General features: G+C 41.7%; 1 protein-coding gene across 3 annotated transcripts in view; it reads left to right on the top strand.

The window, feature by feature from the left end:
* The window catches only part of LOC132898496 (cadherin-18), a 298,900-nt gene that overhangs the window by 23,917 nt on the left and 252,030 nt on the right, over positions 1-22,953 (top strand). For all 3 annotated transcript variants that reach the window (XM_060940160.1, XM_060940158.1, XM_060940159.1), the window contains exon 2: positions 16,145-16,439. In XM_060940160.1, coding sequence (XP_060796143.1) covers positions 16,145-16,439 — 295 coding nt within the window. The remainder of the gene's footprint in view (positions 1-16,144; positions 16,440-22,953) is intronic.

Here is a 22,953-nt window from a genome sequence, read left to right as displayed (position 1 = left end):
GGTTTTCGTTTCTGGTTGAGAGTACACTGTGCACATTCTGGCTGCTGCTTCTCACTGGAGCTTTTTATTTTATTTTCCCTTTTGTTTTTCTTTTTTGTGTTTGTGTAGTTTGATGTTTGTTTTTGTTTTTGTTTGAGTGTTTTGTCCACCGGTTGTAGTGTAGCTCCAGATCCAGTTTTGGGCGTCTGTTCCCTCCAGGCCTTGGTTTGCCATGGGGGATGCCTGTGCTTCTTGCTATGGACTGCAGTGAGCTTGTTGCTCTTTTAACATCGTGGTTATCTAGCACTCTGTGCGGCTTTTGTGCTTTTCAAGCTTTTGTGCTTGGTGCAGTGTTCTGAACAATGTTGCTCGGTGGCATCGCGGCGGTTGGGCAGGTGGTTTGGGACATACCAGCACTCTGCATAGCAGTGCTTCTGTGCTCACTTTGTGGATCCATGGCACAGTGTTCCGAGCGATGTTGCCTGGTGGCGGCTCAGCGGCTGTATGGGACTTATTTTTGTGCACCTTTTGGTGGGACTGTGGATGCTACACCAATGGAATGACATCCTGACCTTCTTTTGGTGGACTTTTTTTTCCCCTATAATTGTAAAGCGACCTTGGGTATGAGAAAGGCGCTATGTAAATTTAACTTATTATTATTATTATCCCCTGCCCAAACGAAGTTTGGCAGGGGATATAGAAACGGGTTCCATCCATCCATCTGTCCGTCCGGCTGTCCATCCATCCAGTCACATTTTTGTTTCCAGGCCACATCTTTAAAACTATGGAAGATATCTTCATAAAACTTGGTATACATATCAAGCAACATGTGAACTGGTGCCTTTTGTTATTTTGGATTTTTGAAAAAAAAGTATTTTTCAAATTTTTACATAAAAAATAGATTTTGACTTAGTTTCTAAGAGCAATGTTTGTTTCTGGAGCATATATCCAAAACAATTCATGATACGTATTTGAAACTTGGTATACATGATAACAAGGTGATGTAGATGTGCCTTTTCATACTAAGAACTTTGAAAAATTTAAATTTTTCATGTTTCCATGAAAACAATTTCAGACTTAGTCTCTCAGGTTAGTCTTAGGGGTAGGTTTTGTTTCCGGAGCAGAACTTGAAAACTATGAGTGGTATGGTCTTGAAAGTTGGTATATGTGTTGATTAAGTAATGTATATGTGCCTTTTGATACTAAGAAATGTGAGAAATTTCAATTTTTAGCTCACCTAGACCAAAGGTCCGGTGGGCTTATGCCATGGGCTGCTGAGGTCAGTGTAAAGAGGTAGGGTTGGTTTCCTGCAGCAGAACTTGAAAAATGTGAAATAATATCTTGAAACTTGGTATATAGTTGGTATATAGGGTGGGGGATAGAGATGACTTTGTCTTTTTGTTATTATTACTTCTGATTTATCCTTTGAAGAAATATTTCTATTCTGATGGGGGAGGTCTTGTCCAGGATGGCTCCACCACTGACTGGTTTAATGAGTATCTCATTGTACTAACCTCCTCAACAAATAAACTAACATGAGGATATTATTTTGATACAGATGACAAAAAAACTTCTGTAAGTTGTTCTGGGAAAGGGACTGCTAAATGTTGTACAGTGTTATAGGCAATTAATTGCTGAGAATTTTGAGAATTTAATAGTGCTATGGAATTAGATAAATCAACCAAACTGATGGATTTACACAATAGAAGCCATGGCCTAATGGTCAGAGAAGCACATTTGGGACCAAAAGGTTGTCGGTTTGATTCCCTAGACCAGTAGGAATGGCTGAAGTGCCCTTGAGCAAAGCACCTAACCCCCAGTTGCTCCCCAGGCTGTTTTGGGTGTGTTGTACGCTGCTCTGGATAAGAGCATCTGCTAAATGCCAGTAATGTAAAGTATTGTAGTCAAGGTTCTTCAGTGCTCTTTAAGGGCTCAATAGATAATTATATGTTCTCTTCCTAAAAGGGTTCCACTTGGGACTCTTTCTCATTGTTCTCATCTGTTTTAGTTTCCCCCCAAAAGGACAACCAAAGAACACTTAAATGTTCGAAGTTTTCTATCAGTTATGAACATAATTTACTAATAAAGTGAAGTACAATGTTTCAGGAATATTGCTATGTAAAGATTCCTTCATGAGGATGTTTGCAGACATACAGTGTCTTGCAAAAGTATTCATCCCGCTTGGTGTTTGTCCTGTTTTGTCGCATTACAAGCTGCAATTTAAATGGATTTTTTTGGGGGGTTAGCACCATTTGATTTACACAACATGCCTACCACTTTAAAGGTGAAAATTGTTGTTTTATTGTGACACAAACAATAAATAAGATTAAAAAACAAAACAAAAAAACAGAAATCTGGAGTGCGCGTAAGTGTTTACTCCCCAAAAGTGGATACTTTGTCGATCAACCTTTTGCTGCAATTACAGCTGCAAGTCTCTTGAGGTATGTCTCTATTAGCTTAGCACATCTAGCCACTGGGATTTTTGCCTATTCCTCAAGGCAAAACTTGAAAAAAAAATAGGAGTCATTCAGGATTCAACCATGACACGGAGCAAAAACATGGCTGAATCCTGAATGACTCCTATTTGTATAAATAGGGCACTACATAGGCAGCAGTGGTAGTTTCTTTTTCCCTGACATGGAAGCGCACTTGTATACTGAGGAGGAAAGCAATTTGCATTACAGCCGTGAGGCGGCTCGGCTCAGCTTTCCCTTTCGGGCGCTCTCGTTTTCTGTTAGAATTTGGTAAAGAAAAAAAATAATAATAAATATTATTTACCAGCTTACCGGGTCCATGAACATAAATCTGACAGCTAACAAGGTCGAGATATAAACGAATCGAATACAAACCACCCGCCGGGACTCCTACTTATGCGGCTCCAGCTTATCCTTGAAGCTGGAGCCGCAGCTGGATGAAGCCGGCAGCGCGCAGTGATAAGAAGGGAGAGAAAATAGTGCCAAGCGATTTCGAGGTCTGACTTTTTATTTGACAACGGTTTTGTGATGCAAATATATCACTCTTTTGAACACATACTGTTTTGAGACGGAAAACGTTTTACTTTCGTGACCCCAACAAACTTGCCGGACTACTTTCGTCTGGACCAAAACTGGACAAGAAATGGACTCACAGGATGCTGTCAGGGGTAAGTCAGTGTGTTTGCACGACACTATTGATGGGGATGCCATACAGATTCATGTCAAAAATCCCGAACTATCCCTTTAAAGAGTATAAAAGTATGAAAATACTGATGCAAATACTGCCCATTGGGTAGTTATGATTGTCTTTAGGCTTGCCATCCTTCCACTTGCAAGTGGTAAGTGACGCGCATGCCCAGCATGCACTGAGATCACACGCACAGCGGCTCAGTCCCAAATCACTGCTCGTGCACTCCACTCGCGCGCTCTGTGAGCTGCGCAGGGCCGGAGTGCGCACCCTCCAGAGGGCACTCGCTGTTCAGGGCGGAGTGATTTGGAGCGCAGGATGCCTGCGGAGCCGAGCGTATCCGTGTATTGGCGTTGCTGTGTGCAGGCGAATCGTGTATTGGCGTTGCTGTGTGCACACTAATCGTTTTCAAAACATTAATCTGATGATCCGCTGATACGGTCTAATGTAAACACCACCTTAAGCAATGGCATTTTTTCTGGCCACTCTTCCAAGAGTGGACTGTACAGCTTAAAGTGGTCCTACGCACAGATACTCTCATCTCCACTTTGGATCTTTACAGCTCCTTCAGTGTTATCTTTGGTACCTTTACTGCATCTCTGATTAATGCCCTCCTTGCCTGGTCTGTGAGTTTTGGTGGGCAGCCTTCTCTTGTCCAGTTTGTAGTGGTGACATATTCTTTCCATTTTGCTATAATGGATTTAATGGTGCTCCCTGGGATATTTAGGCTACGTTCACACTGCAGGCTGAAGTGACTCAAATCCGATCTTTTCGCCCATATGTGACCTGTATCCGATCTTTTATTGACAATATGAACGACACAGATCCGATTTTTTCAAATCCGACCCAGGCCGTTTGGATATGTGGTCCTAATTCCGATTCCTATCCGCTCTTTTCATATGCGACTTCAGTCTGAACTGCCAGGTCGCATTCATCCGACTTACACGTCATCAACAAGCCACAAATGTCACTATTCTGCACTGAAGTAGGCGGCGGGTCTCTCAAAAAAAGTTACAACAACATGGCACATAATCACGGGCGCAGATAGAGGGTGGGACGGGTGGGATTCGTCCCACCCAGATTTAAATTCACTTCGTTCGGTCCCCCCCACTTTGCATAAGGCAAACCTCACGGAAAAATCAAAAGACTAATTACCATTCGGTTTATTGAGGTGCACGGCAGTGTATACATAGTTGCAACAACTCACATAAAACAAAACAAAGACTGATATTCGGTTGGTTGAGCTGCGCAGACTGCACAGGTTGCGAGCTCGAGCTTGGTTGCTATGGTAACCCACAACAAGTTTGACAGGCATATCGGGGTTGGGGTTGGTTTGCTAGCAGCTTTGTCCCCCCCAGTTTTTTGTCCCCCCCCAGTTCAAAAAACGTATCTGCGCCCCTGCGCATGACATCAATGCGAGGGACACTTCGGGCTGTGAAGGTTCTGAATCTTCTCAATGGAAGGACGCAGAGGTTAGGGAGCTGATTTCCATTTGGGGGGATACAGCTATTCAAGCTAGATTGGATGGGTCATACCGCAACCGGGCGGTTTTACTTCCGTAAACACTGGTCATGCTCACTGCGTGTGACGTCGTCGTATCCTGCAATGCACATGCGGAACACTTTTAGGTCGCTTTTCGTTCATACTGAGGATCACATACAAGTCGCATATATTTGTTAATGTGAACGACCTCACAAAAAAATCAGATTTCACAAAAAAATCGGAATTGAGCATTAAGCCTTGCAGTGTGAACGTAGCGTTAAAGTTTGGGATATTTTTTATGACCCAACCCTGATCTATACATCTCCACAACTTTGTCTCTGATCTGTTTGGAGGCTTCTTGGTTTTCATGTTGCTTGCTAGTAGTGTTATAGACTCAGGGTCCTTCCAGAACAGGTTGATTTATACAGACATCATGTGACAGATCATGTGACTCTTTGATTGCACACAGGTGGATCTTAATCAGCTACAGTACTTACGTGACTTATGAAGTGAATTGGTTCGATCAGCTCTTATTTAGGGGTTTCATATGAAAAGGGGTGAATACGTATGCACACTCCAGATTTCTGTTTTTTTTTTTTCATCTTAATTATTATTTGTGTCACAATAAAATAACAATTTTCACCTTTAAATTAGTAGGCATGTTGTGTAAATGAAATGGTGCTCACCCTCCAAAAATCCATTTTAATTCCATCTTGTAATGAGACAAAACTGGACAAACACCAAGGGGAATGAATACTTTTGCAAGACACTGCATATTATATATACATGGTTCCAGGTCTGATAAAGGGAATAAAACAGGTACTAAATGACAGGCTTTACCCCTGTAACAGTAGAGTGTTAAACAACAGCAACACTCAATCACTCAAATGGGCTAATGGACATATGTCTTTATTATACTGCCAGTTACTAGTTTCACTGGTAGTGCCAGGCAATACAAATGACAGGAAAGAATATGTTGAAGCAAAAATGACACAGTATGTTTTTTTTTTCACATTGGGCTCATGAAAACAAAACATGCACATTGTTTTGCTTCTCGTTTTCAAGGTAAACTCCACCTAACTTTTTCACATCTCTCTCCTGAGCCAGGTTGCATCAGCAATGCTTACTTGAATGCCTGTCACTGTAGATCACGGGATGACTTCGGTGACTTGTCGACACTTTATCCTGTTTTCACTTTTTCCACAAATCATGAAATAAGCTAGATTGTACAATAGGGGCTAAAGAAGAAACACATATGTTTGTATGTACTGAGGTTTTCTTCTAATTGGGAATGGGAGGACAGTCAGTATTGGGGACATCTTTACATATTGCCTGGAAAATATGGCAGATTATTTGTTGCCTATATAACACGCACGCATGCACACACACACACACACACACACACACACACACAAAATCCCAACCCCTTACTGTCCTCTGAAGATAATTTAATCATACATAAAAACCTCCTTGCTAATTGTGAGTATGAGGCTTAGTGCTGACTGATGAGTTTATCCTACTCCCTGACCTCTCTGACTTTTCCCCTTCTCTCCTCCTTCCATCTTTCTCTCTTCATCTTCCCTCCTCTCACTAGTCTTCCCTCATCTTGTCATTTTCACTCCTCTCATCCATTTGTCCCTCCCTCGCACATCTTCTCACCCACTCCTTTGTCCTTTGAGCCTTCATGCTTCCTTTCTCTACTCTAGGTCATGCCATGGACTGCCAAATTATTCCTTTTATCCAGTGTCTAGGATAATGCTTTGCATTCAGATGCTCTGTGTCAAGAGCCAAACATGCATGGTGGAAATAAACTGGAAAGAGACAGATAAGCCAAATCCCTCTCTTTTCCCAGCTGGAAAGACCTATGTTAGAGAAACAAGAGAATCAGATGCAGGACTAATATGGTTTCTCATAGTGCTTCAAGTCTCAGGGCCTTTTGTACAGTCTTAGTTAGTTAGTTAGTTAGTTAGTTAGTTAGTTAGTTAGTTAGTTAGTTAGTTAGTTAGTTAGTTAGTTAGTTAGTTAGCCTCACCATTTAGTAAACTAAAAATTTGTTAAACCTAAAAATTTCTTCAGGAATAGCAATTTAATTATACCCCCACTCCTGGGGGGGGGGGATACTGGTTTACCTCTGTTTGTCCGAGTGAGATAAAACAAATCTACACCCCAGCTATGTTGAGTAAGGTGGGATTCTTGTGTCGTGTGGACATTACAACGGATTACCAGCGGCTCCATAACATTCTGCTGGACATAGCGAGATCGCCGGGCACACCCTGGATTGTTGTCGGGCCAAAGAGATGCCGGAGGTGGCTCAGAGAGCGGAGGCAGAAGCGGGGCTGCAGGGGCAGCCTACTAGCACGGCTAAGAAAACAGCTCTACAAACCCCCGCTATCAAGCATCTTCCTCACAAATGCGAGGTCTTGGGGGCGTCGTGGCTCAGGTGGTTAAGGCGCCATACCATGAATGCGGGCGACCCGGGTTCGATTCCGGCCTGAGGTCATTTCCCGATCCCTTCCCGTCTCTCTCTCCCCTGCTCATTTCCTGTCTCTACACTATCCTATCCAATAAAGGTGCAAAAAGCCCAAAAAAATATCTTAAAAAAAAAAAAAAAAAACAAATGCGAGGTCCATCATCCACAAAATTGACAAACTGGAGTTACTGATGGCACACAACCGGAACATTCGTGACTGCAGTGTGATAATTATCATGGAAACCTGGCTATATCCACTCATCCCGGACTCGGCCGTTCAGCTAACCGGCCACTCCATGCACTGCTTCGACAGGAATAAAACCTCCGGTAAGAGCAGAGGAGGGGGCTCTGTATTCATGTTCATATGGACTGGTGTACAAACAGTAGGGTCATACACACACACTGCTCTCCTGACCTGGAAGTAATGACTGTGCAGCATAGACCCTTTTACATGCCCAGAGAGCTGACAACAGTGATCATTGCTGCTGTGTATATCCCACCAGATGCTAATGTTAGCACAGCGCTCGCTCAGCTGTACGCCACCGTTAATAAACAAATGCAGGCCCATCCAGAGGGAGCTTTTATTGTTGCTGGGGACTTCAACCAAGTTTTCCTTAAGACTGTTCTCCCTAATTTTGTACAGTATGTACAGTGATCCACCAGAGGGAAGAACACATTAGACCATGTTTATTCCAACCTGAAGCAAGCCTACAGAGCAGTACCCCTCCCTGACCTGGGCATGTCAGACCATCTTTCACTGCTCTTGGTCCCTGCATACACCTCCCTCAGGAAGAAATCCAAACCTGTCACAAAGAACATTAAAACCTGGCCTGAAGGAGCACTCTCCCAGCATCAAGATTGCTTTGAGCGCACTGAGTGGAGCATATTTGAACATCTTGACCTACAGGAGCACACAGAGACTGTTCTGTTCTACACAAAGAACTGCACTGACAGTGTTACTGTGGTGAAGTGCATCCGGATCTACCCCAACCAAAAACCATGGATGACCTCAGATGTCCGGACACTCCTGAGAACCCGAAACTCTGCCTTCAAGTCAGGTGACAGAAAACAGTACAGCGTGGTGAGGGCAGAGCTGCAGAGATGCATCAAAGCCGCTAAGGCTGCTCATAAGAGGAAAGCTGAGGACCATCTCGCCAACAATAACCCGCGGCTGGTGTGGCAGGGGCTACAGAGCATCACCGGCTACAAAGGCTCCACACCCGTCACTACCATCGCTGATGCATCGCTGGCTGAGGAATTAAACAGTTTCTTCTCCCGCTTCGAAGCAGAGGCTCCACACACAGCTGCACGACCACCACAGACCTCCAGTCACAGCACACTCACACTCCAGGAACACCAGGTGAGGCAGGTGCTGAAGACTGTGAACATCAGGAAAGCAGCCGGACCAGATGGTGTACTCAGAAAAGTACTCTGTGCCTGTGCTGACCAGCTGGGGGGAGTCCTGATCAGGTTGTTCAACCTCTCACTGTCACAGGCTACTATCCCCCAATGCCTGAAATCAGCTACCATCATCCCTGTCCCAAAGACTCCTGCCCCAAAGTGTCCCAATGACTACAGACCTATTGCCTTAACATCAGTAGTCATGAAATGCTTTGAGAGGCTCATCCTTCACCACATCAAGGACTGTCTCCCCTCAAACCTGGACCCACATCAGTTCGCCTACAGAGCTAACAGATTGATGGAGGACGCCATCGCTATAGCTATGCACACAGCACTCAGCCACCTCGAGCAGCCAGGGAACTACGTCAGGATGCTGTTCATAGACTTCAGCTCGGCATTTACCACCATTATTCCTGACATCTTGGTGGAAAAGCTGACTAACATCACTCTCTCCCCCTCCACCTGTGCCTGGATCAAGGACTTCCTGACTGACCGCTCTCAAATGGTTAAGGTAGGCACCACCTGCTCCTCCACCCTGACCCTCAGCACAGGCTCTCCTCAGGGCTGTGTGCTGAGCCCTCTCCTGTATTCCCTGTATATGCATGACTGCACACCCATCCACCCCTCCAATACCATCATTAAATTTGCAGATGACACCACGGTCATCGGCCTTATCAGTGGAGGGGATGAAACTGCGTACAGGGATGAGATCAACAAGCTGGCAAGTTGGTGTTCTGCACACAACCTGCTGCTCAACACCAGCAAAACTAAGGAGATGGTGATTGACTTCAGAAAACACAGGGGGGATCCAGCCCCACTGAGCATCAACGGAGACTGTGTCCAGCGGGTGTCCTCCTTCAGGTTCCTTGGGACACACATAGCCGAGGACCTCTCCTGGACTGCCAACACATCTATGGTGGTAAAAAAGGCCTGACAGTGACTCCACTTCCTAAGGATACTCAGAAGGAGCCATCTGGAGGAGAAACTGTGAGTGGCCTTTTACCGCAGCACCATCGAGAGCATCCTGACGTACTGCATTACAGCTTGGTACGCCAACTGCTCTGTGGCAGAAAGAAAGAACCTGCAGAGGGTCATTAAAACTGCACAACACATCACTGGCAGTCCCCTACCCTTGCTAGAAGACATCGCTAGCACACGGTGTCTCAGGAGAGTGAGGGCAATCACTGCTGACCCCTCACACCCGGGACAGCACCTGTTTACCCTCATGTCCTCTGGCAGGAGATAAAGGTGCCTCAAAAGCAGGACAAACCGACTTAAAAACAGTTTCTTTCCCTGGCCATCAGGTCCCTGAACTCATAAGAGAGTGTATGCTAGTGTAATGTGTAAATGATGTAAATATGCATTCCTTTCTAATTTCTATTTTACTCCTTTCTTATTCTTATTTTACTGTTTTACTGTTTTCTTTTAATATTTTACTGTTTTTTTATTTTTATTTTTTAATATTTATTATGCACCGGCCAGAGAAGCACTGCAATTTCATTGTATACCTGATGTGCAATGACAATAAAGATTCTATTCTATTCTATTCTATTCTATTCTATTCTATTCTATTCTATTCTATTCTATCTCCGTCCATCTGAAACAACCGGACTTTTTCTCAGCAACCACAAATCATAACCACTATGTACTTGGTACCAAACTTCAGCTTGGGCTTCTATACCATGTATACTGTTTTCATGTCTGTCGCACATCAACTTCCTGTTTACTGACTTAATGTATTTACGAAACATAGAGGGTTGATTTACAAAATTTTCGTAACACTTTTCTCAGCAACTACAAATCACAACTGCTTGATTATTTGGTACTTAGCTTCAGCTTGGACTTCTATACCATGTATGGCGTTTTCAGGTCTGTCCCACATCGACTTCCTGTTTACCGACTGAATGTATTTACAAAACATATAGAGTGGATTTTGATGCTATGTCAAGCAAAATCCTCTTTCAAAATGACAGTTTACCAGGATGCTATTTGAAATACCTGGGGAGAACACTGCTCTTTACTTACTTGTTTCAGGGTTAATTATTTCTTGAAGTCAACATTCATAATAAGTGTCCTATTCCTTTGATTGCTTGCATTCTGACGCAAGCGAGAGCAGGGGGTATGTGAACAGTATCTCACAGTTGATCTTGTTTAATATGTAGAGACAGGATAATCTGTTTTCACTAGATGAAAACAAAAATTATAATTAATTAGGTTTGAAAAGTAAAACTCATATTAGGTATATTCATAGTATGTTCGAAAAATCCACTGCCAACATCATTAAAAAAAGAGACTTTGAAAAAGGATCTCATTGAGTTCTCCACTTCATATTGTATTCTGCTTCATTATTAGTTTTTGGCACACTTCATAGCCTTTAATATGTGTTATATTGGATGTACAATTATGGGTGTATGACTGGTTTAACTTACAGTTTGACTCCTCCTGGAATCTCATGGATATCTGAAAATATTGTGGCTATCAATAACAAACGGCACACACAAAAACTTCATTTACATTTTGTTTTCTGCCCTTTTTTTTTTTGCTTGTGATGTAATTCTAATTATTATTTGTAACGTTAATTTTTAAACAAGTTATTCTCTTAAGCAAATTAGAGTGTCATGTTCCACCTAATTAATGGAAAAGAAATAGGTTTGTGGCATAAATTGTTCATGCAGTCATAATTACCCAGAAAGATGTGCTATTTGATTATTCAACATTATTTACATTGCTTTTAAGTTAAAAGTAAATTTTGAGACACAGGTCATACATCTGATATTTTGCATCAGTTTTCGTTTGTTTCATTTCATTGGTCATCTGATATATACATCACTTTAGCATGTGTAAATTTTAGTGATTAACACATATATCATATATAGGTAGATAGTTAGCAGTGAAAACTGAGACCAACATCCATTTTCTGTCATTATTAAAAATGCTTGACCAGTCACCAACCCTGTGTTATGCTGGGCTAGTACTGGCCTCATTGACCAGATGACATTTTTATTTCCTAACATTAGCAGGGGAATCGGCTAAGCACTTGGGATCTGTAGATAGGATAGTGTGATATATTAGCCTGGTCCCAAGCAAGTCAGTGGCCAAATTAGAACCCTGACTCTAGGTTAAGTGAAATTTATGTGCTCTCAGAGACAAGGGAGGCCATGACTGAAATTGGAGACTAGAGTGTATAATTTTAAGGATGCAGGGCTAGATTCAGTCTCACTGCAAATACAACCATTTCATGCAATACTAAGCTTGCAATTTTATATACTGGCAATATTGCTCATAGGTGTGAATGTGTGTATGCATGTTGTTCTACAATGGACTGGCATCTCATCAAGCAGGATAAATTCTTACACCTTCTACCCAGGATAGAGTGTCTACTGCAGATGAGTGAATGATCACTCTGAGAATAATATCACAAAAATAATATTGTGAAGACTGCAGTGTTGTAGTCGAGTCACTAAACCTCAAGTCCGAGTCCAGTCTCTGGTCCCCAGTGTTCATATCCAAGTCAGGTCCAAGTCATTAAAAATAATTTCAAGGAGAGTCCACTATTGATCTGAATCGAGTCCAAGAACAAGACTCCAACCACACCATTTGACAGTGGCTGTTTTAGTGCCATTAACATTAGTTTGTTCCTGAACATGACATATGAACAGGTGAATGTGAATTCTCTTTGTCACGGAGTATGAAGTATTCTGTTAGAGATGGTTAGGAGACAGATGTAAGTGCAGAAGGTGTGTTTATTAATACAAATGAAGACAGGTAAACAATCCAGAACAGCAGGCAAAATCGTAAAACGGTGAAACAGGCAATAGGTCGAGCGAGGCACAAATAGGCTATCGTAGACTTGGCAGAATCAAAGACAAGAAACAGGAAATCAGGGATCAGGAAACCAAACAAGGAAATAAGGCTCGGTAATGTGTCAGCAACGGAACTCAATACTTCGCAAAGTAAGTGTGTTTTCACAGTTTTTATATAGGCGCATTGATTGCGCCTTAATCCTGTGCAGGTGTGAGTCATTTATGGTGTGTGCGCAAGAGTCAACTTGGTGTGCGCACTGTTCGGACTGCACCCAAAAGTCTATCTGATGCATGTGCCAAGGCCCGCAGGTGTAACACTCTTGCACAAAATTAGTACAAAAATTAATGTAGATATAAATATCTTATGCCAAATTATTATGGCATGTTACAAAAAAATGAAGAAAAAATCAGAGTCCTCGTCTCCAATTTACAAGTCAGAATGCAGTTAATGTACAAGTCTGGATCCAAGTCCGAGTCATCAGTGCTCAAGTCCAAGTTGAGTCACGAGTCCTTAAAATTAGGGCACGAGTCAGACTCCTGGATTCAAGTACTACAAGCCTGGAAGAATGTATATTAAATATCCTATATAATATCAAACGAGGTCCTTTACACTTACATTTTGGTTCTCCAATGTTGTAAATGTGCATATAAAGATGTGACTAGTTTCAAGTGTCATACACTTCAAAGATACCTAGTGAAAGAACTGTTTATGCATATCCTCTCAATCAAGAAGAAGAAGACTTTATTTGTTAAGGTCATCTTTTCGTGTTCATTTATAAAAAAAATTTTCCTTTCTCATTCACTCTCTGCTCCACCACTAATTTTCCATGTTGTGTTTACAAACTGAATCTGAATGCAACATCTCATTACCTTAAACTAACAACTTGTGATTGGAGAATATCTAACTGCCGCCGGGGCTCTGACCCTTCAGTTAATTACTGACTGTTTGTCTCAGTGTTGTGTTTACCAAAGGAAAAGGGCAGGCAGAGGAGTTTGCTCAGTAATCAGCCCCTGCATTCTTTAATCTGTGATCTCTGCAAGGCTGTATGGATTAGGACAACCTTTGGTGTGCATACTACCCAACAAAACAACAGTCAATAATCTTCAATCTGGTATGATGAACGTCTTACTGACATATTCAGCAGTTCTCATCTCATCTCATCTCATCTCATCTCATTATCTCTAGCCGCTTTATCCTGTTCTACAGGGTCGCAGGCAAGCTGGAGCCTATCCCAGCTGACTACGGGCAAAAGGTGGGGTACACCCTGAACAAGCCACCAGGTCATCACAGGGCCGACACTTATGGCCCTTTTCCACTACCCTTTTTCAGCTCACTTCAGCTCGCTTCAGCTCACTTCAGCCCGAAACGGCTCGCGTTTCGACTATCTCAGAGCAGCACGACTCAGCTCGCTTCAGTCCTGCTTAGCCCCCAAAACTCGCACCGTTTTGGAGTAGGGCTGAAGCGAGCCAAACCGAGCTGAGTGGGGCTAGGGGCGTGAGGAGACACTCCCCTGTGCACTGATTGGTGAGGAGGAGTGTCCTCACACGCCCCGCGAGCACGCTGGGATCTGTAAACACCGTAAACCCGGAAGAACAAGAATTACGAATTACGAGAATTATGAAGCCTTATGCGCCTCGCCTCATCTATACTCTCTTGCCAGTATCTGTTGGCGTTGTCGGTGACAACAAGCCACAGCACCAAGACCAGCAACACTAACGACTCCATGTCCTCCATGTTTATTGTTTACTATCCGGGTCGTGAGACTACCGCTTAAAAGATCACTGATGTCACTGTTTGCGCCGCCTAACGACATCACGTGACGTCCACCCACTTTTGCTAACTCCATCCAATGTGTCCACCCACTTCCAGCCAGCACGGTTCAGCGCGGTTGTAGTCGAAATGCAACTCCAACAGCCCCACTCAGCTTGACTCAGCCCGACTCAGCACGGCACGGCTCAGCCCGACTCAGCCGCGTTGGTAGTGGAAAAGCGGCAATAGACACAGACAACCATTCACACCTACGGTCAATTTAGAGTCACCAGTTAACCTAACCTGCATGTCTTTGGACTGTGGGGGAAACCGGGGCACCCGGAGGAAACCCACGCGGACACGGGGAGAACATGCAAACTCCACACAGAAAGGCCCTCATTGGCCACGGGGCTCAAACCCGGACCTTCTTGCTGTGAGGCGACAGTGCTAACCACTACACCACCGTGCCGCCCATATATATTGTGTGTGTGTGTGTTGTTTTATCCCTTTGGTTTATGAATATAAATCAGATACTTCTTAGACAATGTCATTAAAATTGTTGAGGAATAGTAACTTACAGAATATTGAAGTTGGAATAAAACACAACCTTAATAGGAACATAATCATTCCGGTTATACGAACATAATCATTGATGGAGTGGTGTGATGTGGTCTTATGTGAAGTGGAGTCACTCTTCCCACACTTAAGCTTATTATCTAACTATACCTGTAACACCATGCCCTGTTTTGTTTTATTCCCCTTGTACCACAGAAATTTGCCAGTCATCACACTTACTGTAGCTTGCTCCTGTTATCACTAACATTATAGTAGCTATAAATAGTTGCTTCCTCACCAGCCTGACTTTCTCTCTATTGATTGCTAATACGTTTTTATTAGGTGTTTCTGTCTCTGTCTTAATACAAAACCAATGTAGCTTGTTATTTTAAAGAGAAAACAGAAAGCACAAATAGAGAAAAACAAAAAATCCTCTATTTAGAAGACTTTCTCATGGTGGAAAACCTACTAACTGTTAAAAAGCACTGACACTAGTCTTAGATTATTTGGAGCACCCACCATACAAGTGAATGAGATGCTACTCTAGAAACAATAGCGTATTAGAATGAGTACATTAATATAAACCTTACTGTCACTACTCTTGGAGGCATGCCTTTATTAAAAAAAAAGCTTCTAATGAGTTCAATTCAAAATTTCAGAAGTACTGCAGTATAAATATTCTTGAACTGCTGCACTGTCAGACAGGTCAAGAAACCTTAAAACAGCAGTAAGGAAATGCACCAAATGAACTCCAAAGCTGCTCCTAGTGATATTTTCCAATGGTAAAATGGGGGGAGGGGTCTTTGCAGGTCTTTTGCAGATGAGATTGAATCTAAATTTCAGTCCTCCTTCTGGGTACCAAAACATGGCAAAATCTGAATTTGTCTTAACATGGATATTTGTGGCAAATTGATTTTGCCTCAGAACCCAGTAATTGAAAAGAAAAATAAGTTTTAAGGCAGAACAGCTTACATAATGCAAGACTATATGCAGCCTAAGCAGCACACAGCTATTTATTACCTTGTTTATTTATTAATTTTTGTAAAACATTTACTGATGTATAGTTGTGATGAGCTGTGGCTGAGATGCAGCTTATCTATTAGCAAGAGAACAGTAGATTATCCTCTAGCTATTAATTATGAAAGAAACAAGAATTATATTTCCCCATTTCTCTCACTCATCTTAACTCCCTCTTTGTTCACCACCTCCCTGCAAATTTTGGGAAACTGAACCAAACTCACTCTCAAATGATATAAGGATTTAAATGAATTATTCTACTTTTCTTGGAGTATGAAATGTAAAGTTTACCCTTCAAAATATCAAACATGGATTTCACAAGATGTCAGATGCTCTTCAGTCTTATTCACAAGGCGTACAATATAAAAATAATTCACAAAGTGTACGATATGAGTATGAAATATGAATAACTATCTCAATAAATACCATAGATTTTGAAATGTTTAAATAGCAGACAATTACATATTCTATGTAACCTAAGATATCATACTGATTTTCCCCCCTTGTTTTATTCTCTCCTCTCAGCTTCATTCAAATTCAGATAAAGGTGATGGCTCAGTCAGATATATCTTAAGTGGGGAAGGCGCAGGAACTATCTTCATAATCAATGAGGTAACAGGAGATATCCATGCCACCAAGAGTCTGGACCGGGAGAAAAAGTCCCATTATGTTCTCCATGCTCAAGCCATTGACCTGAACACCAACAAACCCTTGGAACCAGAGTCTGAGTTCATTATCAAAGTGCAAGACATCAATGACAACGCACCCAAATTCCCTGACGGCCCTTTCATCACGTCTGTCCCTGAGAGGTCAGAAGTCGGTGAGGAACTGTTTGTTTGCTTGCTTGCTTTGGTTTATTTTTTGTTTTGTTTGCTTGTTTTTGTTTTGTTTTCAAAATGTCCCGAAGTCTTCCAATGCCAACTAAAATAAACTGCAAATACACAGATGATGTTTACAAGTTTTACAGAACAAAATTTGCCATTTAACTTGGTTTACTTAATATCAACTCCAAACTTTTCTTGCACTCGGTCATACAGGTCATTAAAAAAAGGTACTAAATGTATAATGTGTAAATGTGCAAATGACAATATCTATTCTTGTAGGAAATTAAAATTTGGTTTAAAAAAATATGTAGATTGTCGCAACTGAGCATCATCATTCTGTTTTTACTTCAATCTGCCATCCAAGTCACTTTTCTTTTCTTTCCCCTCCCAGATTTACTCCATGGATTACACTAAGTGTATTTGTTTTCTGGAGGAGATCCCAATTCCCAGGCACCCCTAAAACATTTAGATAGCACTCAGTGTAGCACTATCCTCACTTCTTTAGTTCAGGAAGATGAGAGATAAGAAAAAAGGGGGGAGAGAGAGAGAGAGATCCCCACAAAAAGCTCCTATGATGTTCATTTCCCTCATGTGATCCCATCAATCCTTGCTTTTGTTCTGTGCTTATCCAAACCCCCCCTCCACAGCGCCACCACCACCATTTTTTAGCACAAACAAAAGAACCCATCTCCTGCACTTTGTTTATTCCAAGTTGCACTTGTCCATCACTTCTAAAAGATGTACTCATTCCTACTCCCACACCCTAGTTAGTTTCAGCTTGTTTTTGTATATTTGTTTGTTTATTTTGATGATTTTTGAAATTGTTTTCTGTGAACATTAAAAAAATGGCTTTAGTATGTATATATTTTTGCATCAAATTACATGCAGAATGTGTCAATAATATGAGTGTTGTACAGGTAATTTCTAGTTAGGGGCCAATAACTACACACTGCTTCTTTCAATTCAGCACTTGGTATAATCATTTTGGATTGACCATAACAGTTGTAATAGCTTTGGATGAAACAGAGCTGCCTTTAAGGAAGTTAATTATTTCCTTATTTTTGCCCTATGTGAATTAATTGGATGTGTGCCCTGCACAATCGGTCTGTTGTTTATTAGGAGTTGTAAAGGTGTTGACACAGTGGGGAGACACAGACACAGCGGATAGGTTTAAAAGCCCAAACTTGGGAAAACGTTAATCCTCTCAAAACTTACTGCATGTCAGTTTTATATGTAAAGTTTCGACGCGCCAACCGACGTCATCATAACGCGACACAGTAAAGAGCAAAACAACGACTCAACAGGTAATGCAGGACGTGACAGAAACAATCATTTCAATTGAACACCTAACTGTGAATTATGAACAATGCGGTGCCCCTACAGAGTCAAAATTGCTGTTGTTTTTGTGATCATGGTCCTAGAAACAGCATGGCTGGTGTTTATGGCTGGAGTAACTGGCATCATTCATAAAATGATTGTAAAAAATAAACATTACACAATATTTTCCAATGTCCACTAAAACAAAAGTTGAAACTATATAAAAATTATACTGTGCAAACAGGGCGGCACGGTGGTGTAGTGGTTAGCGCTGTCGCCTCACAGCAAGAAGGTCCTGGGTTCGAGCCCCGTGGCCGGCGAGGGCCTTTCTGTGTGGAGTTTGCATGTTCTCCCCGTGTCCGTGTGGGTTTCCTCCGGGCGCTCCGGTTTCCCCCACAGTCCAAAGACATGCAGGTTAGGTTAACTGGTGACTCTAAATTGACCGTAGGTGTGAATGTGAGTGTGAATGGTTGTCTGTGTCTATGTGTCAGCCCTGTGATGACCTGGCGACTTGTCCAGGGTGTACCCCGCCTTTCGCCCGTAGTCAGCTGGGATAGGCTCTAGCTCGCCTGCGACCCTGTAGAAGGATAAAGTGGCTAGAGATAATGAGATGAGATGAGACTGTGCAAACACTAATTATATAAATGCAAACAATAAAACCATACTCATTACTTGACACTATTATAAATAACACTATAATAAATACTGAATGTTAACACTGACCAGTAAAGTGAATTATATTGATTATGTTGTTACAATGGCACCTGTCAAAGGATATTAGGCAGCAAGAGAACAGTCAGTTCTTGAAGTTGATGTGTTGGAAGCAGGAAAAATGGGCAAGCGTAAGGATCTGAGTGACTTTGGCAAAGGCCAAATTGTGATGGCTAGATGACTGGGTCTGAGCATCTCCAAAATGGCAAATCTTGTGGGGTGTTCCCAGTATGCAGTGGTTAGTACCTACCAAAAGTGATCCAAGAAGAGACAACCGGTGAACTGGCAACAGGGTCATGGGCAGCCAAGGCTCACTGATTCGCATGGGGCACGAAGGTTAGCCCATATGGTCCAGTCCCACAAAAGAGCCACTGTAGCACAAACTGCTGAAAAAGTTACTGCTGGCTAAAACAGAAAGGTGTCAGCATTAACTTTTTCAGCAGTTTGTGCTACAGTAGCTCTTCTGTGAGATTGAACCATATGGGCTAGCCTTCATGCCCCATGGGAATCAATGAGCCTTCAACACCCATGACCCTGTCGCTGGGTCACCGGTTGTCCTTCCTTGGATCAGTTTTGGTAGGTACTAACCACTGCATACCAGGAACACCCTACAAGATGTGCCATTTTGGAGATGCTCAGACCCAGTCATCCAGTCATCACAAATTGGCCCTTATCAAAGTCGCTTGGGGAGGATTCCTGAAAGCTTCTTGATGCTGAGAGCATCTTCAACTGCCTCTTAAGACCCATCATTAAGCTAGCATGGTTTTCCCAAACAACGTCATAGCCAAAGTAGTACTTTAGTTTGCTCTTAACTTAAGATGGATCTGGATCACTCTTTCACAGCAAAGAATGTCTCGCTCACAGCTGAATGCACAGATTGTGCATGGACCTCCAAGGGTTTCTTCGAATCAACGGCCGGAAACTGGTGTTGAATCTGCTGCCAGTGTTAAATTATTTTTCTTGTACATGACATAATTATTAAATAAATATATGCAAAACATTATGAATATATGCCCTGTGATGACCTGGTGACTTGTCCAGGGTGTACCCCACCTTTCACCCGTAGTCAGCTGGGATAGGCTCCAGCTTGCCTGCGACCCTGTAGAACAGAATAAAGCAGCTAGAGATAATGAGATGAGATGGAATTATGTATGGATATCATAACGTCACATTGATCACACAATATTTTAATCAAACTTAACTCCAGTTAAATCCAAGTGGTTATCTAATTTAGTGTCATAAATGCGATACATTTCTGCACCTGTAACATATATACAGTGGTGCTTGAAAGTTTGTGAACCCTTTAGAATTTTCTGTATTTCTGCATAAATATGACCTAAAACATCATCAGATTTTCACACAAGTCCGAAAAGTAGATAAAGAGAACCCAGTTAAACAAATGAGACAAAAAAAATGATACTTGGTCATTGATTTATTGAGGAAAATGATCCAATATTACATATCTGTGAGTGGCAAAAGTATGTGAACCTCTAGGATTAGCAGTTAAAGGTGAAATTGGACTCAGGTTTTTTCAATCAATGGGATGACAATCAGGTATGAGTGGGCATCCTGTTTTATTTAAAGAACGGGTATATAATCAAAGTCTGATCTTCACAACACATGTTTGTGGAAGGGTATCATGGCACGAACAAAGGAGATTTCTGAGGACCTCAGAAAAAGCATTGTTAATGCTAATCAGGCTGGAAAAGGTAACAAAACCATCTCTAAAGAGTTTGGACTCCACCAATCCACAGTCAGACAAATTGTGTACAAATGGAGGAAATTCAAGACCATTGTTACTCTCCCCAGGAGTAGTTGACCAACAAAGATCACTCCAAGAGCAAGGCGTGTAACAGTCGGCGAGTTAATGTTAATGCCCATGAGCATTAACTCATGAGCATTAATGTTAATGCTCATTTGTCCACCATCAGGAGAACACTGAACAACAGTGGTGTGCATGGCAGGGTTGCAAGGAGAAAGCTACTACTCTCCAAAAAGAACATTGCTGCTCATCTGCAGTTTGTTAAAGATCATGTGGACAAGCCACAAGGCTATGGGAAAAATGTTTTGTGGACGGATGAGACCAAAATAGAACTTTTTGGTTTAAATGAGAAGTGTTATGTTTGGAGAAAGGAAAACAATGCATTCTAGCATAAGAACCTTATCCCATCTGTGAAACATGCTCGTGGTGGTATCATGGTTTCGGCTTGTTTTGCTGCATCTGGGCCAGGACAGCTTGCCATAGTTGACGGAACAATGAATTCTGAATTATACCAGCGAATTCTAAAGGAAAATGTCAGGATATCTGTCCATGAACTGAATCTCAAGACAAGGTGGGTCATGCAGCAAGACAATGACCCTAAGCGCACAAGTTGTTCTACCAAAGAATGGTTAAAGAAGAATAAAGTTAATGTTTTGGAATGGCCAAGTCAAAGTCCTGACCTTAATCCAATTGAAATGTTGTGGAAGGACCTGAAGCGAGCAGTTCATGTGAGGAAACCCGCCAACATCCCAGAGTTGAAGCTGTTCTGTACAGAGGAATGGGCTAAAATTCCTCCAAGCCGGTGTGCAGGACTGATCAACAATTACTGGAAATGTTTAGTTGCAGTTATTGGGTCATCCCAGATACTGAAAGCAAAGGTTCACATACTTTTGCCACTCACAGATATGTAATATTGGATAATTTTCCTCAATAAATAAATGACCAAGTATAATATTTTTGTCTCATTTCTTTCACTGGGTTCTCTTTTTCTACTTTTAGGACTTGTGTGAAAATCTGATGATGGTTTAGGTCATATTTATGCAGAAATATAGAAAATTTTAAGTGGTTCACAAACTTTCAAGCACCTCTGTGCGTGTGTGTGTGTGTATTATATATATAATTTTTTTTTTTTTTTTGGGAGAACATTGCCAACTTGGCATTGTGAATATCAGTTAAAATAATCATGACTGCACTCCAGCAAATCCACTCCGAAGCTCTACTTGTCTGGACAGCAGGTCTAGTTTTGCCCATTTAAGGCCCATCTGCTCCTGATGGTGCCCCTCCCTTTGGTCATGCAGGTCTCAGAGCAACTGGAGCCGCTCCTTCTCAATGTTCAGCAGCTCCCGGCTGCACAGACACTCTCAGCCAGCTGGACTCTAGCTGCCTGCAGTCTGGGAAGCAGCCACTTGAGAGGGTCCGGGGGATGAGGAGGCAGTGAGGCCATGGGGGGTGGGGAGGCACTGCAGTCTGGGGAAGGGAAGGCAGGTGATGGTATAGATATCTCCTTCATACACCAAATACCAATCAGCTGCATTCCATTTTATAAGGGACATGAAGCTCTTCATTGGGTAACAAAGAAATGATTGGGCACAGGGCAAACATTTTACTTCATTATTTAGCTCATTATTTGCATATTCTTTCAATAAAAAACACACTTGGAATAAAAAATGTTTATATCCAAAAATGTTAAATAGTTTCAATTATTTATTACCACATTATATGTGCAATGCTTAATGTTGATACAATATGTCACCATATTTTAAGCACTTTATATTTAATTGGTTTTTGATTAAAAATGAATGCCCTGTGACTTCATCGACTGGATTTAGCAACTACTAATGCCTTTAGCAAGGATGCATGTTGCAACGATGCTCTTAGCAAAGTTGCTCTTTAGAGTCCTTCTTACGAGTGTGTTCGGAAAACCCATTTACAAAGATAATGTTTGTCACTTAAGAGCGTCTTTCAACTCATTATTTAGTCATGAAGTGAAATGTTATCAGGAAATACAACCCCGACCTCTCGACTACAGCATGACTAACAAAGCAGGTAATGTATAGATTTTGTTATGTTCAGATAGAGAGAATTGTACAATTCCTTGTAGGTTCCTGGTCACCAGGTCAACCAATTAGTGCTAAGGAATATGTAATGCTGTTTTAATTGGAGACGTTGAGAACGTAGTCATGGGTGACATTCAGAAATTGAAGGGCAACAATGCCACATTAGTCTTTGTTTCTAGGCAACATCATCAAGAGATACAGAGCCATAAACACACAGTCCTGCTAATTACATAAAGTGAGCAAAGTTATATTACAAACCACTGTCACATTGTTCTCTGAACAAACAGCTACAGAGATGGAGGAGGTATTTTCTGCCATCTATCTTGATGCCTGATGGCTGGTTGATGATGCACAACAAGGCATTTTGTTTTTCTTATTTTTTTGTGTGAAACTTGGCTTAACTTCATCGGATCTTCCTTAACTAGATTGTTGTAACTTGAGCAAGTCTGTAAAATTACCAATACAACAGGTCACATTTCCAATCTATATACATTTAAGTAACTGACATGAATTTATCCATATGAAAATTGATAAGAAAAAGATTTGTAAGAGGGTTTAGTTTCTTTGTATTGGCTTAATGGTACAAAAAAATATCCCCTTTCTTCCCTGCTTGTTAGTTTCTTGAGCTGGCAGAACTCACTCCCAATCAATCATTATCGACAA

The sequence above is a fragment of the Neoarius graeffei genome, chromosome 14 (assembly GCF_027579695.1).
Source record: "Neoarius graeffei isolate fNeoGra1 chromosome 14, fNeoGra1.pri, whole genome shotgun sequence".
NCBI classification, from domain to species: Eukaryota; Metazoa; Chordata; class Actinopteri; order Siluriformes; family Ariidae; genus Neoarius; species Neoarius graeffei.
The sequence above is the reverse complement of the archived record's forward strand: the minus strand, read 5'-3'. Positions and strand labels throughout refer to the sequence as shown.